Raw genomic sequence first — 16,156 nt, forward strand, 5'->3', positions numbered from 1 at the left:
TGCAGGGGAGGTCACAAGTGAGCTGTGAAGATCATCTATCTTTTAAGTAAGAGGTGGCCTAAAAATACTGCACCCCATTACTTTTACTCTTGTGATTAAAAACTGGATTCTGGAGTCCAACAACCTGCGTTTACATCACAGCTTCACTGTTCCCAAGTTAACTATTCTGAGCCTCAGTTTCCTCTTATATCATTCAGTATAACATACATCTATTTAAAGGGTTATTAACATTAAAGGAGATAATGTATGTAAAGAATTATTGCAGTTCCTGACATATTGTAAAAATCACACTCATATCTCAGCACCTGGATTTTGAGAAATTTCTGTTAACAACAACAAAAATAGCCCACCTTCTACATCATTCTCTGAACTTGTTTCACTGAAACTTTTCCACCGTTCCTTTGCTCTTGAGAGGAAGATTTCATAAAGTTCTGGGAAAAACAAGAGTAAAAATTCATAAATAATAAGAAAGAAATTTATCCACATATTTCTATTTTTACTCTTAAAAATAAAGATAAAAATCTTACTATATTGTCAGATATCTCTTATGTGGCAAGTATCAAAAATGTGAAGTACTTGATTCTACCAAAACTATTCATTACACAACCAGAAAGATAAAATACTGCAGAGTGGTCATCCAAATAGGTACAATATAGAATGAATGTTAAGAGGCTGGAAAAGATGCTTCTGCTAAAGGAGTATCACTGTGGAATAGCAGAAACATGATTTTCTTAGAGTCAGTCAGACCTAGATTCAAATTCCAGCTCTGCCACTTACTACCTGTGAGACTTCAAGAAAGGTACTTGATCACTCTGGAACTAGGCTGTCTTCGTCAGTAAACTGGAGAAAAGTAACACCTACTCGTGGGGTTGTGTGTGTGTGCTCCGACGCTTCAGTTGTGTCTGACTCTTAGCAACCCCATGGACCACAGCCAGCCAGGCTCCTCTGTCCATGGGATTTTCCTGGCAAGAATACTACAGTGGGTTGCCATGCTCTCCTCCAGGGTATCTTCCCCACCCAGGGATCAAATCCGAGTCTCCTGAGTCTCCTGCATTGCAGGTGGATTCTTTTACCTGCTGAGCCATCCAGAAAGCCCATGATTAAATAAGGAAATTTACATTAAGCTCCTGACACCATATAGATCTTTAATAAATACAAATGCTGGTTCTTGCTTTCCTTCTCTTAAAATTGTTTTCTCTATTATGATATTGCTATGATAAGATATCTCTATTATGATATTATGATAAGGCTAACCAAGCTATTCAAAGCTACCAAACTTCACAGATTTCGCCAAAAGGCTTATATACAAAAATCTCAACCCCCCCTATGTTTTTACTTCAATTGCCCAATCACTTTTTGAGACTATTACTCTGTGCTTTCATATACAGGATCTCATTAAAATTTCAAGAACAAAAGAAATTGAAAATTTTTCTTAACTCTCAAATTTTAATTGCTTCTACTTTCTAACTAACCACTACAAATATTTTAAAGTTTACATAAAAATAGTAAATTTCAATGACAAAACAGCAGAAAGTATTTCTTGCCCAAATATCAAAATTGATATAATACTGCCCAAAATACCAAGAACATATTTTGCTTCAATTAATTTTTTTTTTAATGTATTTACTACATTAAGTTTGGAAAGATGAACTTTTAAAAGAAGAAAAACCTTAAAATTTCTATTATTTGTGCCCAATTCCATCAGTGGGCACAAATCTTCATATAAGATGTAGATATAATCTTAAAATTTAGACATAATTTTTTTCCAGTTATCAAACTAAAGTTTGCACTTTTTTGATTTCAAACTAATTCCAAGCTAGGTCCAAAATTTTCACTGTTCTTCTCAAATGTCAAAACTGTCCTGGAAAAAAAGAGGCTCACCAAATAACTACATCACCTTTAGAAGTCACAAAATTAACCCAATAATAAAAATGTAGCACTGCATTTCCAAACATCAAAGGATATCTCTCCAGGGAAGAGTTACAGTGCTTATCTATAATAAGATGACTTGCATCTCAGTTTGATTCCATGCTTGACTGCACATGTCACACATTTTATTCTGTATTTACAAGTGTAGAGCTTCAAGCAGACGTAAAGAGGTATCTTGGACTTGAACAGAGAATACTTTGAAATCAGTGTACATTTCACTTTCTGATTTTCTGACAATAATGATACTGTATACACTCAGTAAATTTTCACTATAATTTTATATTTATCATCACAAATAACTGTTAGAACACTACTTTGAGATAGCTAATTATCTCGTCCCCACTTACAGATAAAGAAAACTAAGACCTCTAGATGTTAAGGAATTTGCCCAAGGTCACAAACCTAATATATAGTGGAACTAAGATTTGAACTACATGTGACCAACTTTAGAACCTCTATTCAGAGTTACTATTCTCTAATGGTTATAGATTTCATGATTAAAACAAATACAACAGGAAAAACAGTCAAACTATTAGAGCCCCTGAAACTAAACAAAGTTATCAAAAGTAAATTTACTTCCATTGAAATTTAGCTTTCTTCCCACCACTAACAAAAAAAAGGAGAATGAGTACCTCCAAAATCACTGCTAAATCACTGTAGATGGTGAATGCAGCCATGAAATTAAAAAACACTTACTCCTTGAAAGAAAAGCTATGACCAACCTAGACAGCATATTAAAAAGCAGAGACATTACTTTGCCAACAAAGGTCTGTCTAGTCAAACCTATGGTTTTCCCAGTAGTCATATATGGATGTGAGAGTTGGACTTGAAAGAAAGCTGAGTGCCAAAGAATTGATGCTTTTGAACTGTGGTGTTGGAGAAGTCTCTTGAGAGTCCCTTGGAGTGCAAGGAAATCCAACCAGTCTATCCTAAAGGAAATCAGTCCTGAATATTCATTGGAAGGACTGATGCTGAAGTTGAAAGTCCAATACTTTGGCCACCTGATGGGAAGAAATGACTCACTGGAAAAGACCCTGATGCTGGGAAAGATTGAAGGCGGGAGGAGAAGGGGACAACAGAGGATGAGATGGTTGGACGGCATCACCGACTCAATGGACATGAGTTTGAGTAAGTTCCAGGAGTTAGTGATGGACAGGGAAGCCTGATGTGCTGCAGTCCATGGGGTCGCAAAGAGTTGGACACGACTGATCGACTGAACTGAACTGAACCTCATTCACTCCTGAATACATAACTGTTTAATAGAAAGAAGCTAAAATTACTCTGAAAATGAATGATCCAGTTACTTTATAAGCCTTATTAATTTCGAGCTTAAAAAAAAACTTTTTGATTAGAGTATTGCAAAAGATTAATACCAACTTAATCAATATTTTAATGTCTAAGTTATATATACCTAATACTGTAAAGCTGAAGTTCTCAACAAAACTGCAAATAAAACATAGCCACCAATACTTCATCTTACCTGTATGCAAACTTAAGACTTTAAACCAATACAATCCTTTTCTAAGCTTAATTTAATTCTTAATACTTCCCTTAAATTCTATTTTTTAATTGAAAAAAGTAGTTAAAATGACATGTTCATTATAGGATATTTGTGAAAATCAATTTTATAAACCATCTATGATCATGTTACTCAAAGTTGGCATCACTTTTTTTTTTGCTATGTTTCCTTAGCCAGATTTATTTTAATACAATGGGCTACATTTCTACAGTTATGATTCACTACTTGCCATATTTTAAGAAATCAAATAAACACAATTCAATTAGGTATGGGTTTTTCAATACTTCCATAAAGGCAGAAGGGAGAAGCATATAAATTAATTCATTAAAGACAGTCTTTGAAAAGCATATTTTACAATATACTATCTCATGAATTCATAAATTTCTCACCACGAGAAATTATGAAAAGCCTAACTGTTTAATTCTAGAGCTTGAATATTTTTACAACTAATCACAGTGCTTTTATTGTACATAATATGTGTATTTTTTTGTAATCTTATTTACCAATCTAGGCTGTTATAGAAGGATTTTATCTCATGCTACCATAAAGATGTTCTTCAGTGTTTTTGGAAAAAAAAAAAAATTGTTTTTTTTTTGGCATCACTTTTAAGACTGAAGATAGACATTTAGGTCTTTGTTATAAATTCTGCAAAACTCCTGGAGAAGACTCTTGAAGGTCCCTTGGACTGCAAGGAGATCAAACCAATCAATTCTACAGAAAATCGACCCTGAATATTCATTGGAAGGACTGATGCTGAAGTTGAAGCTCCAATGCGAAGAGCCGACTCATTGAAAAAGACCCTGATGCTGGGAAACATTGAAGGCAAAAGGAGAAGGGAGTGGCGGAGGATGAGATGGTTAGATAGTATACTGACTCAATGGACATGAATTTGAACAAACTCCAGGATAGTGGAGGACAGAGGAGCCTGGTGTGCTATAGTCCATGGGATCACAAAGAATCAGACACGACTTCGCAACTAAACAACAACTATATATAATGCTGACTGCTGTAATGAATATCCTTGTAGAAAAGCTTTTGTGATTCTGTTTATTTACTTCAAGTGTTAAAACTAGAATAAATGGGTTAGAGGTTACATTTTTTGAAGCTTTTGGTAAATATTTTTAAATTATTTTCAGTCATACTCTATGTGGGTAATATTCATTCATTTTACTCACTTTTGAGGAGTAAAAAAAACAGCTCCTTGATACTGTTTTGACACAAATGTTTCTGATTCAGCAATCACTAGGAAAATAGTTAAAGAAATTCTAGTACAGCCAAACCATGGAATACAGTGCAGCTATAGTAAGTATAAATACACCTGTATGCACTGACATGGAGGGATGTTCAGATGGTTTGCGGAAAAAAAATAAAAGGAAGAAAACGAGAAGGCTTAAAAAGTATCATAAGTAGATGTATCCTTTTTTATGTGCATAGAAAAAAGATATAGAAGAACATATACCAAATTGTTAACTAATACATAGTAGGATTAAGAGAAAATGTTTGGGTGAAAGAGGGGGACAGATGTGCAGTTTGTACTTTACTATTGAATTTTTTTCAATAATACATAAATAAAAAATTTTCAGTAACAATGTATTATTTATATTATTATACTAGAATCCCTAAAAGTCTTTTTGTGGTGCCTCCGTCTGGCATTATCATTATCATTCAGACCATTTTTAATATTATCAATTATTTTACTCTATGTGATACTATCCTTATTTCATCTAATTTTTTTAGTTCATCAAAACTACACTACATTTTATTCCTGTCTACATTTTACTTCTATGCTTCAAGGTTTTAAGAAACTTAAAAAAATAAAAACAATGAGAATCTTACTTCTGTTTTTTTCAAGTTTTTAAATAAAAACATTCAAAATGACTGGTTTGGGGAGAGAGACAGGAAAAGAAATTTCTATCCTTCCCATAATATTTATGTTTTTTGAATAAAGAGGAAACTTTTCCACGACCATTTTATTTTTCCTTGTATATGCTTATTCATCTACTGCTACCTAGACCCATTAGTTTTTGAAGTTATTATCCACAGTTTAAGATATTTGGATGTCAAGATTATTATTGATGGTTGTAAACTAAAGGAAAACACAAATTTTATATACATAATATGAAATACAGTAACTTATTAAATTGTATCAGGTTTTAGAGGGTGTGGGGAATGAAGTATGCTCTTAAAACGACATATATGGTAGTGCCTTTTCAAATGACCAGTCTATTAATCTGTTTTGTAACTTTGAAGATGGCTATTTACATGTGTTGGAGTAACTGAATATAGAATACAAACCAGGAGTGATATTTAGTTCATTTCCTACAGCTAGACTCCAGACTTTCCCACGAACACTAGGGGGCAATCCTTGCCACCACAATTCTCGAACTCTTCTGGTACTACGCCTAGAATTGAAAGGGGAGATAAAAGGAGAAAGTTACTTTTTATACTAAAAATACTAGTTCCATGATGGTTTACCTGGTCTATGGCCAAATGGCTGAATGATTTTTTAGAACATAGAGACTTAAGTATGTGATGCATTCTTTCCTTGGGTTCATGCATGTAGGCAAAAAATGCCTAAGAAATATACAGCAATTTAAATAAAGGGAATTGTCTTCCATAACTGCCACTTACACTAAGGGTACAATGAGAGAATAAGAAATATAGGAAAATTATGAAAAAACATAATAAAAAGAATATAAAAATGCACTGTCAATTCAGTACCAAAAACAAAATCACAAAGTATTTACTATGGGTAATACTTAGTCTTTGGGAGACATCATCGTCTACTGAAAGAATTGTGGGCTTTAAAATCAGATAGACTTGAGTTCAAATCTGGTTAACCATTCATTAATTGTACAACCTTGGGCAAATCACTTAACCTCTCTGACTTTGAGAATCCCTATAAGATAAAAGGGAATAAAGGTTGTGAGAATCAAATGTGATTACTTGTGTAAAGAGCCTAATGTAATATCTGTCACATTATGCCAATATTCAATATATTCCCCAAACACATCCTATACTTGGCATTGCAGAAGTCATCTCCCACCAGTCTAGAGGAAAAATAATGCATGTATAAAAATATTATCAAAAAATAAAAGGCAAAGTAATACAAGAAGTGTATTAGTCTCAAAGTATAATGGGACATTGCAGAAGGGAAAGATCATATATAACATATTCTCTTGATTATGAGAAGCATATTAAAATCACTTTAATATTTACCATTTAATAAATGCATATTACAATGAATGTATATGTTTAATATTTTATTTGCCAAAAATCCTGCTATTACATCAACAGTACATCTAGCAATATAGATAGTACGTTAGAATTAAGAAAATATGGTAACAAGATTTTAGAAATTTCATGGATCAACAAGTATTCAGATGGGATTCAAATGATAGGTAAAATTCTGATATGCATAGAGAGTGGTCAGTAAGGGAAGCAGGCATTAGAGACTGAGGGATTTACAAAAGCAAAGAATAGAGATAAGCATGAAAATTTTCAAACACTGGTTAACAGCATAATTTAGCCAAAACATAAGATACATGCTGGAAGTCATCAAAATATAAAATTAGAAACATGAGATCTTTGGAGACAGACTGAAATTCAGGAAAAGTCTGCTTACTTACATTACTTCCCAATTGGGTAGTATTTCATTGATCCAGATTACCATTGCACTTGCAATGCTTTCTTCCTGTTTAAATCGTTCTTTCATTATTTTTTTCCTTTTATGTGCTTCTTTAATTTCTGTTTTAAACAAGTAAAAATTATTTCAATATAAAACAGCCAGATCAAAATGCCCTTCTCTTTCTACCCAAGTCTACAAAAGAGTCTTTCTCAAAAAGAATATTCTGGTAAAAGGAAGGAAGAATGGAAATGAAGAAGTAAAGAAGGGGAAGAAAGGAAAAAGGAGAAAGAGGAAAGGAGGGAAAGAGGGAAAAGAGAAAAAAATGAACTTGATTAACATAATTTAAAAGTAGCTTCTCCTATTCTACAAAAATGGATGGAACAAAGCTCAGAAAAAATAATTTACATAGATTACTATTATCACATAGTCTACTTATACTTAATCAATGAAGTAAAATTTCTCATGAATTAACTATGTAAAAATAAACAACTGTGAGCAACTAACCAATACCATTTTTTCATACAATGGGTTTATGAATTTCTTCACATAAAACCACATGATAGGGACTTCCCTGGTGGTCCAGTGGTTAAGACTCTGAGCTTCCAATGCACAAGGTGTGGGTTTGATCCCCAGTCAGGAAACTGAGATCTCACATGCCATGTGGCACAGAAAACAAAAACAAAAACCCACATGACATTGAAAAATGACATTGCCATGGCACTATTACAGTGACCCTTTCTTTTACTATGATGTTTCAGTTTACTAATTACAGGGAAATTTTAAAATCCTCCTAACACACACACATACACCTAATACCACTCTGACGGATCAGGAGTCACAATTTTGGAATAAGAGATCCCCCTCAAATAGAGAAGTACATACACATAGAATGAATGAATTTTAGAACCAGTGGGACTTCAGAGATTAGCTGGTTAAACTGTTTTCTAATTGTGTTTCACATATGACTCACAAACCATCTTAAAGGGGCAAGTAAATAGCTCCACGTTCTTTTATTTATGTATTCAGATTCTAAGTGTTGACTGAAGGTCATGAAAAGCCCAGATGTAGTCAACTGCCCCCTCCTCCACCCTTCTCCCCCAACACACACAAACATTTCACAGATGAGGAACATTAAGATTTATTTAGAGTATCACATCCAGGAAGCATAAAACAAGATTAAAGCTTTGACCTTCTGACTTCCCAATTCAATGTTACTTCTACCATATCATATTGTTAGGTTCATCTAATTTATCAATAATCGTCTTAAATATTAATCAAATAGTAATGTCAATGTTAAGAGTCAATTAAAATTTGTTAGGTATGCTAGAAATATTTAAAATTGTATAATAAAATAAACTTAACCAATGTTTACATAATTATGCCTTTTAAAAAGATTGTGCCACAAAGCATAAGTGTATATTATTATAATATTTGTTTCACTTAAGTCAAAGGAAAAAATATCAGTTGTTAATAAAGCTTATGCCAAAAAATACAGATAACTGTGTAATATTTTCTAAAAATGTACCCTGAACTAACAATACTTAGGTAAGTAAGTATTGCTAAGTCATCCTTACGTTTTATTTTTGGTTGGAAGAGAGAATGAATAAATGTGTGAATTTATACACATAAGAATATACACTTCTGTGCTTGTCAAAATGACACAACTGGGACTTGAGTGAAACTTCATAGGTCATGAAAGCAACTTTTACTTCCAAATCATATTCCCATAACCTACAGAAAGTTACTGCAGAATGTCAAAATTCTTAAATTATAGAATATCAAAAGCCTAGTGAAAACACAAATGAATTTCATGAATGGATTCATGAATAACATCTTCATTTATAAATTAAAGTACCAGTAGTCTCAGGTTTATGATGCAATTACAAGGTCTCTCATAGATAAGTCTGCAGCCTTTCTCCTCATACTAGTTTTGTAAAAGTATTTAAAAAACTATGATTCTTGTATGACATTTTATTTCTCTTTAAGAACAAATTTAGTCAGCATCATCTTTGGTCAATTTCACCATTTGCCATCCTGTTGAAATGAATTTGGGCTTCCCTGGTGGCTCACACAGTAAAGCATATGCCTGCAATGCGGAAGGACCCAGGTTCGATCCCTGTGTCAGGAAGAAATGAATTTAGTAGAGAAATTCATTTCCTACTAACATCAATAAATAAAATATATCACCTGGAGTTAAATTTTATACCTCGTTTTTTAGCCTCAGCCACCATCTCATCATATTCTTGTCGGTGACGTAAAGCCTCTTCCACAGATTTGGCAGGAAGATTTCTGAGGAAAAACAAAATTTAAGTCAATTTTTTAAAGACTATCTTAAGTTTACTGACCTCCTTTCTTTTCATAGCCAGATACAAAAGAATTTCTAACTTAATTTTCACATTTCATACAACAAGAAAGTATAAGGTTGAAAAGAACTCTGCATTTTAGAAAAGAATCAGAATCCAGGTTGCTAATATTTGTTATATATATATCAAATATCATATATATTTGTTTATATGTCATTTAAACATGTTTGATTTTAGCCAATAATTCTAGCTTATTTGTTAAACTCACTATAGTTTATTTTTTGGTCAACTTTTATGAGGTATAATTTCACACAACAAAATGGAAATACATATTTTAAGAGTACTGTTTGATGAGTTTTGACAAATGAATCTATCTGTACAAAAAACACATCAATCAAGATATAGAATGTTCCCATCAATCCACAGTTAGTTTTTGACCCCTTTACACTTAATACTTACCACACTCCTACCTTAAGCAATCACATATCTGATTCTATCACTATAGATTGATTAGTCTCTAATAAAGAATTTCGTATAGATTCTTTTGTGCCTGGCTTCTTATGCTCAGCCTATTTTTGATAGTTATCTACTTTGTCCTGTGCATTAGTAACGATTTCTTTTAACTGGTGAGTTATGTTCCAATTACCCATGTGGATGGACATTTAGACAGTTTCCAGTTAGGGGCTACTATGAATAAAAGCTACTATAAATATTCAAGTGTGGCTATCTGCATTCATTTCTCTTGGTAAATAAGTAGGAGTATTTATATGCTTTACACGTTATTAGAGATTTAACATAACATTCTAAATAAAATTTTGATAATCATTTACTCACTTGCATATATTATATTTTGGTTTATAAAATCAATGGCTTCACAGAGGCATGATTTAGATATATGACAATGCAAAATGAAATACATTTGAATATTACCACATATTCAAATATGTCATAATAATGTCCAGTTTTTAGAACCAGTTTTTTTTAATGATTTTCAACAGGCTAGGTGGGAAAAGGTATGTGACAAACTTTCAAATTATATATTCTACTTCTTGCCATCTCAGGTTAAGATTCCTTAGGTATGTTGTAGCAGGAAGGAATAAAGGTTAAGATTTCTGCTTCAGGCCATAATGGAATAAGAGGGATCAGGTTTATCTTCTTGCCTTAATTAATTAGAAAAACAAATAAAATACATTAAACTACAGTATAAGATGCTGGACCACAGGAAGCACAAGATCATGCTCCTTATGAAAAAGGAAACAAGGTAACCCTGCAGATGCCTGACCTTACTCCCTGGAGTTTCCAGGTCTCAGTGCTGGGAGGAAGTGCCAAAACAGGGCCCACCAGTCTTGCCGAGTGAGAAAACAAGAGTTTGAGATAGAATTTGTGTAACTGTGTACCAGAGAGAAGGCAGCTGCAGAGGCTTTGGCTGAACACTGAACTATGTATGTGTGTGATTAAACTATAGTGGCCAGGGAAAGAAACACCAGAAAGAAACAGGTAGAACATTCTCAAAATCACACGGGACTGGGCCATCAAAGTAGAGAGATCTCCTAATAGGGTATTCAATAGAATCCTTAGGGCACTGCCTCAGTAGTAAGGATAAATTATAAATTAGCCCTACACTAATGGCTGTTCTGGAAGCACTCTAACGATGATTATTAGATCAAAAGGATCAAAGCAATTCCATACCATACCAAAACATATTTATTTAAAGGAATACAAAGAAGTCCAATACTTAACCATGTAAAAACACAGTATCTGGTATCCAATAAAAATTATCAGGGATGTAAAGAATCAGGAAAATAAAAGCCATAATGAGAAGAAAAATCAATCTGCAGAAATTGTGCAAAAATGTCAGATAACAAGATTAGAACTCAAGGACGATAAACCTGTTATAAATATACTCAAGAATAAGAAGAAAGGAACATAAGAGAAATCCAAGATCCAAATCCAATGTCTACAGATGAAAATTTCTAGAATGATAAATTCAAAAGGACTGACAGAAAATTATATACTAAAGAAGAAAAAGTAAGTGAACTTTAAGATATAACAATATAAAACTGTACAGAGAGAGAAGAAACCCCACCCCCCCAAAAAAAACAAAAATGAGCTATGGGACATGGAAAAATATCAAGTAACATATGTTTAATGTACATCTCAGAAGAAAGGAGGGAGGGCAGAACAAAAAGTTGTTGAAGAAATAAAGACTAAAATTTTACCAAAATCAATAGAAAACTATAAATGCAGAGATACATTAAGCTCAATGAACCCCAAACAGATAGAACATGAAGAAAACCACACCAAAGCATACCATAATCCAATTCATGAAAATCACATAGAACAAAGTCTTTTTTAAAAGCATTCAGAAGTAAAAGAATTTGCTGAAGGCTGAAAAAAATCAACAGACTTGAAAGAAAGGAAAAAGCCTGATCCTCAAAGGATGAGGCAGGTGAGAAGTAGAAATAGGGTAACTGCATTACAAATGAGGGTAATAATGAGAAGACATGGCTTAAAAGAAAAGTTTAAAAGAAATATTTATCCCAAACACTGTTTAGAACAAAACCTTTTGCACTGTATTTTTATAAACTTCTTCTGGAAGGAAGTTACCATTCTTGGTAAAAGCTTAATCTATTTTCGATGAATTTTAAAAAGTTTAAGAAAGTTCTGGGAATTTGGCTATTACCTACCCAGCTGTCAGTCAGTCAAGAGTCTAAAGATCTTTAGCTAGCATTCTTTACCTAGCCAGGTATTCTTTCCTTGCTTATCTAAGCACTCTCTGAATTGGCCTTGTTCATTCACCGGGCAGCAAGACTAAAATATTAATAAAACTTTGACATGTTCTCATAACTAAAAACTTATTTTAATACTAATGAACAATGAATATAGACATATTTACCAAATCCTAAAAAAAAAAAAAAAAAAAAAATGAGTACTGGGACCACAATTCTTTAGCATGAGAAATGTAACAAGAATAAAAAAAATAATGTACTTATGTTCAGCTTTTCTTCTCTCACAATATCTAAAAACATGTTCAAACTCTGCCTGTTTGGCTCTAGTTTTTATTACACTCATCAGGATAACGGGTGGAAAAAGCTGCAGACTAGGAACATGACTTTAAATAAAGTTAGGAGTTTTTATACTGGAAGGAAAGAGAAATCTAGAAGAAGAAGAAAAAGTTTAGGTCCAGAGAGCCCAAGAAGGAAAAAAAGGAGTTAAGGACCAACAAGTTTTGGTTTAGGGAAGGTGTGCTTTGTCTGATAACACATCAGAGACTTTATTTTGAAGAACAGCAGCTTTGTGGAAGGCTAAGATGGGAAGGGCAAAAATGGAAATGGAAGAATTCAAGATTTCTTCCTGGGTATTAAGGAGATATATATATATATATATATATATATATATTTGGGTTTTTTTTTCCTCGTTTTTGGTCATGCCATGGAGCATGTGGGATCTTAGCTTCTCGACCAGGGATCAAACTCACACCCTCTGCAGTGGAAAGGCAGTCTTAACTACTGGACCACTAAAGAAGTCTCAAAAATATACTCTTAATAACAGTAAACCAATTGGTTGATAGTAATCGCATGGCAAAAAAGACAAAGATATCTTAAGTGCATATTAAATGTAAAGAAACGAAAACGAACTGCTCTATCATGTGAAGGTAAGACAGAGGAGGGTGAGAGGGGGTGGGCAAAATAAGTGAAGGGGATTAAGAAGCACAAATCTCTGGAGAAGGAAATGGCAACCCACTCCAGTATTCTTGCCTGAAAAAGTCCATAGACAGAGAAGCCTGGTGGGCTGTAGTCCATGGGGTTACATGACTCAGCACACATGCATGAGGGTGGAGGGAGATGGGTTGGTAGCAATAAACTGGTAGAACTTAAAAAAAAAAAAGAAGTACAAATCTCTAGTTATATAATAAATAATTCACAGGGATATAAGATATAACATAAGAAATATGTCAATAATACTGCAATAACTTTGTATCAGGATGGATGGTTACTAGACTTATTGTTATCCAGATCATTTCCTAATGTATATAAAAGTGTCAAATCATTATGCAGTACACCTGAAGTATAACACTGTACATCAACTATATTTCAATTTAAAAAAAAGATAAGGCAGAGGAAGGCTGACACAGTAACAGATATATTAGGTTATATATATTTTATGTTTCATACACTGGCTCATAGAGCCTTATAGAAAACATGCATAAATCTTGGAGATCAACAATTCTTCCTTATTTATGTTAGGATTCATCACTGGGATTAAAAAGAACTTTTTAAAACCAATTTCTTTAATTTCTTGATATCTTTTAAGTGCAATACTAATAAGAAAAATTAAATTTAAGTTTAAAATACAAACAGTGTGCCTGATGAGAAATACTTACGATGGTCGATCCTCAAGAATCAGGGCAGTGGTAGAAAGTGGCTCAAATTCAAAATTCTTTCGTCTTGAAGACTGAGGTGGTGGTTTACAGGCTCTCCCTGTCCGTGCTTCATATTCCTAGAGTAGATAAAAATATACTTATGCAGCGACTTTTCCAATTAAATCTGTATCATTTAAGATATTACGCTATAATCAGGAATACATACAATTCATAACATTAATTTCGTAAAAATATCAGACAGGCAAAAAAATCACCTTTTTGCCCTGAAGCAATCTAAACTATTAATTTATGTAATATATCAAGTATGAAAGTATGTTAAAAGAGGGGAAGGTACAAATGTACTAGGTTAATTAGGTTTAGGAAGATGTTCTTGTTTGCATTCTGTGATATCAGTTTCCAGTTTCCAAGTCTATGATAGCACTTCCATTATTCAAAGTCCAGCTTTGAATAATCTACATCAGATAAGCCTACTTTCTAAACTTTCAGCCAGATCAATGATAAAAATATTGACACAAGAAACAGATAATCCTGTTTTAATGCTCTGAAGGTCTCTCTCAAGTGTGACACTGAACCTCTAATCATACTGGCTTTGGATTTCAACCTGCTCTGAATCTAACTGCTGTCAATGTATCTACTTATTTTAAACTGAAACAACAATTCACCAACATATCTTATCCAAAAAAAGGCCAAAGACTCAAATATTTCACTAAAATTTAAAAAACTGTTACTATGGTATTTTCTCATTCAACTGAACTGATAATTCTCTTAAAAGAAATGAAGTTGGTTTAATATGATATGTTTTTGTTGGACATATTTAAATTTCTACATTTGAGCATTTTTTCATAAATGTTCACAAGCTTCTGCTGAAATCTCTAGAAAGCTGAAAATCAATACCAAGATTGTGACTTATAATTTCTAGAACCCACATTATTCCCTTTCTAAAAAAGAAATCAAGCTAGTATTTGATCATCTCCAGATAACAAATATATTTTTCATGATATTCTCAGTGATTACCCATGAGTACATTTTCAAGTTCACTGGCAGATAAAGAAAGACATCAACTCAAATGAAGAAAATTAAATGCACTTAAAGTGATCAAATGTTTCTCTTATTAACTAGCTGTTTTCCTACCATGGCATATAATTCTTTTAAATTACTATTTTTTCTAACTCAAAGACTGATTCTCACTACTGAATTTGATGGTTGCAAAATACAAACAATGGTTCCATCCCTCTTAAAAATCTGATAATCTTGTCGAAGCTTCATCTTATTTGATATTACTTTAAAAAACAATTTATGATGTCAATCATTTTCTATAAACTTCAAGCTTTACTTTTGGTTTCTGCCACTGTTTACAATGGTTTGTACTATTCTTTTTTTTCCACATTTTTTTTTAATGTGCACCATTTTATTGAATTCATTACAATACTGTTTCTGTTTTATGTTTGGGTTTTTTGGCCACCAGGCACATGGTATCTTAACTCCCAGACCAGGGATGGAACCTGCACCCCCTGCCTTGTAAGGTGAGGTCTTAGCCACTGGCCGGCCAGGGAAGTCCCTATACTATTCTTTTATAACTGTCTTTAGTTCCACATCTCCTCTTCCTTCCACTAAATCTAAGCTGTTAGTCTGAGAGTTCCTTTGCATGACTGCATTGGATTTTTACAGACTTCTTTCTCAAATTATTTAGAACTTTGTATGTTCATTTTTACTAACTCCCATCTCAAAGAACTTTACAGCCTTTCAGTGTCAAAAACAATGGAGTCACTCATTTCTTTTTTGTTTTCAAAATTTTCTAATATCTAGGATATACATGTTATTATGATCAATATTTCTTTTCTTCATTACAAACTCAAGTGTAATCCACTTTTCTGCTAATGTTTTTCTTATTAAAAACCATAGATGCTAAACACATATGAGGTCTGTTATCACTTATATGGCACTTTGTTTTCCTACAATGTGACCTGGACTCACTGCCAGACAGAATGCAATGAATACTACCCAATAAAGCATGTTCCATGCAAACAAATGCCAGTACACAGAGAGCAAAATAAAACTCCTAAGTCAACACATTAAAAATAACAACTAGAATTTACTGACACTGACAATGTACCACACAGTGTTTTAAACACTTAACACATTTAATTCTTGAAACAACCTTGTGAGGCACCTAACTCACAGTAGAGGAAACTGAGACACAAAGATGATATTAGCAGACAGTCAAGTAGCTATCTATAATAATTTAAACTGATGAGATAGATGAAATCATTCAGTGAGAGGCTAATAGGGAACTTTAAAATGGGAAGCTCAAGCTAACAATACCTCAATCACCAATCTATCTACATATTATTTTAAAAGACCACCAGATAGTATGCATTTCCTAATGCAATGTT

General features: G+C 33.0%; 1 protein-coding gene across 10 annotated transcripts in view; it reads right to left on the bottom strand.

Annotated features, from left to right (window-relative positions):
• The window catches only part of TBC1D12 (TBC1 domain family member 12), an 86,820-nt gene that overhangs the window by 9,182 nt on the left and 61,482 nt on the right, over nucleotides 1-16,156 (bottom strand). For all 10 annotated transcript variants that reach the window (XR_014072384.1, XR_014072383.1, XR_014072381.1 and 7 more), the window contains 5 exons: nucleotides 13,764-13,879; nucleotides 9,283-9,365; nucleotides 7,078-7,195; nucleotides 5,744-5,850; nucleotides 351-431 (listed from right to left, as the gene is read on the bottom strand). Coding sequence is in view for 7 of the 10 variants with exons in the window: in XM_081553590.1 (XP_081409716.1) it covers nucleotides 351-431; nucleotides 5,744-5,850; nucleotides 7,078-7,195; nucleotides 9,283-9,365; nucleotides 13,764-13,879 (505 nt within the window). In the remaining 3 variants the exon portion in view is untranslated. The remainder of the gene's footprint in view (nucleotides 1-350; nucleotides 432-5,743; nucleotides 5,851-7,077; nucleotides 7,196-9,282; nucleotides 9,366-13,763; nucleotides 13,880-16,156) is intronic.

This window comes from Giraffa tippelskirchi, chromosome 2, assembly GCF_054371585.1.
Source record: "Giraffa tippelskirchi isolate mGirTip1 chromosome 2, T2T-mGirTip1v1.2.pri, whole genome shotgun sequence".
Taxonomy (NCBI): domain Eukaryota; kingdom Metazoa; phylum Chordata; class Mammalia; order Artiodactyla; family Giraffidae; genus Giraffa; species Giraffa tippelskirchi.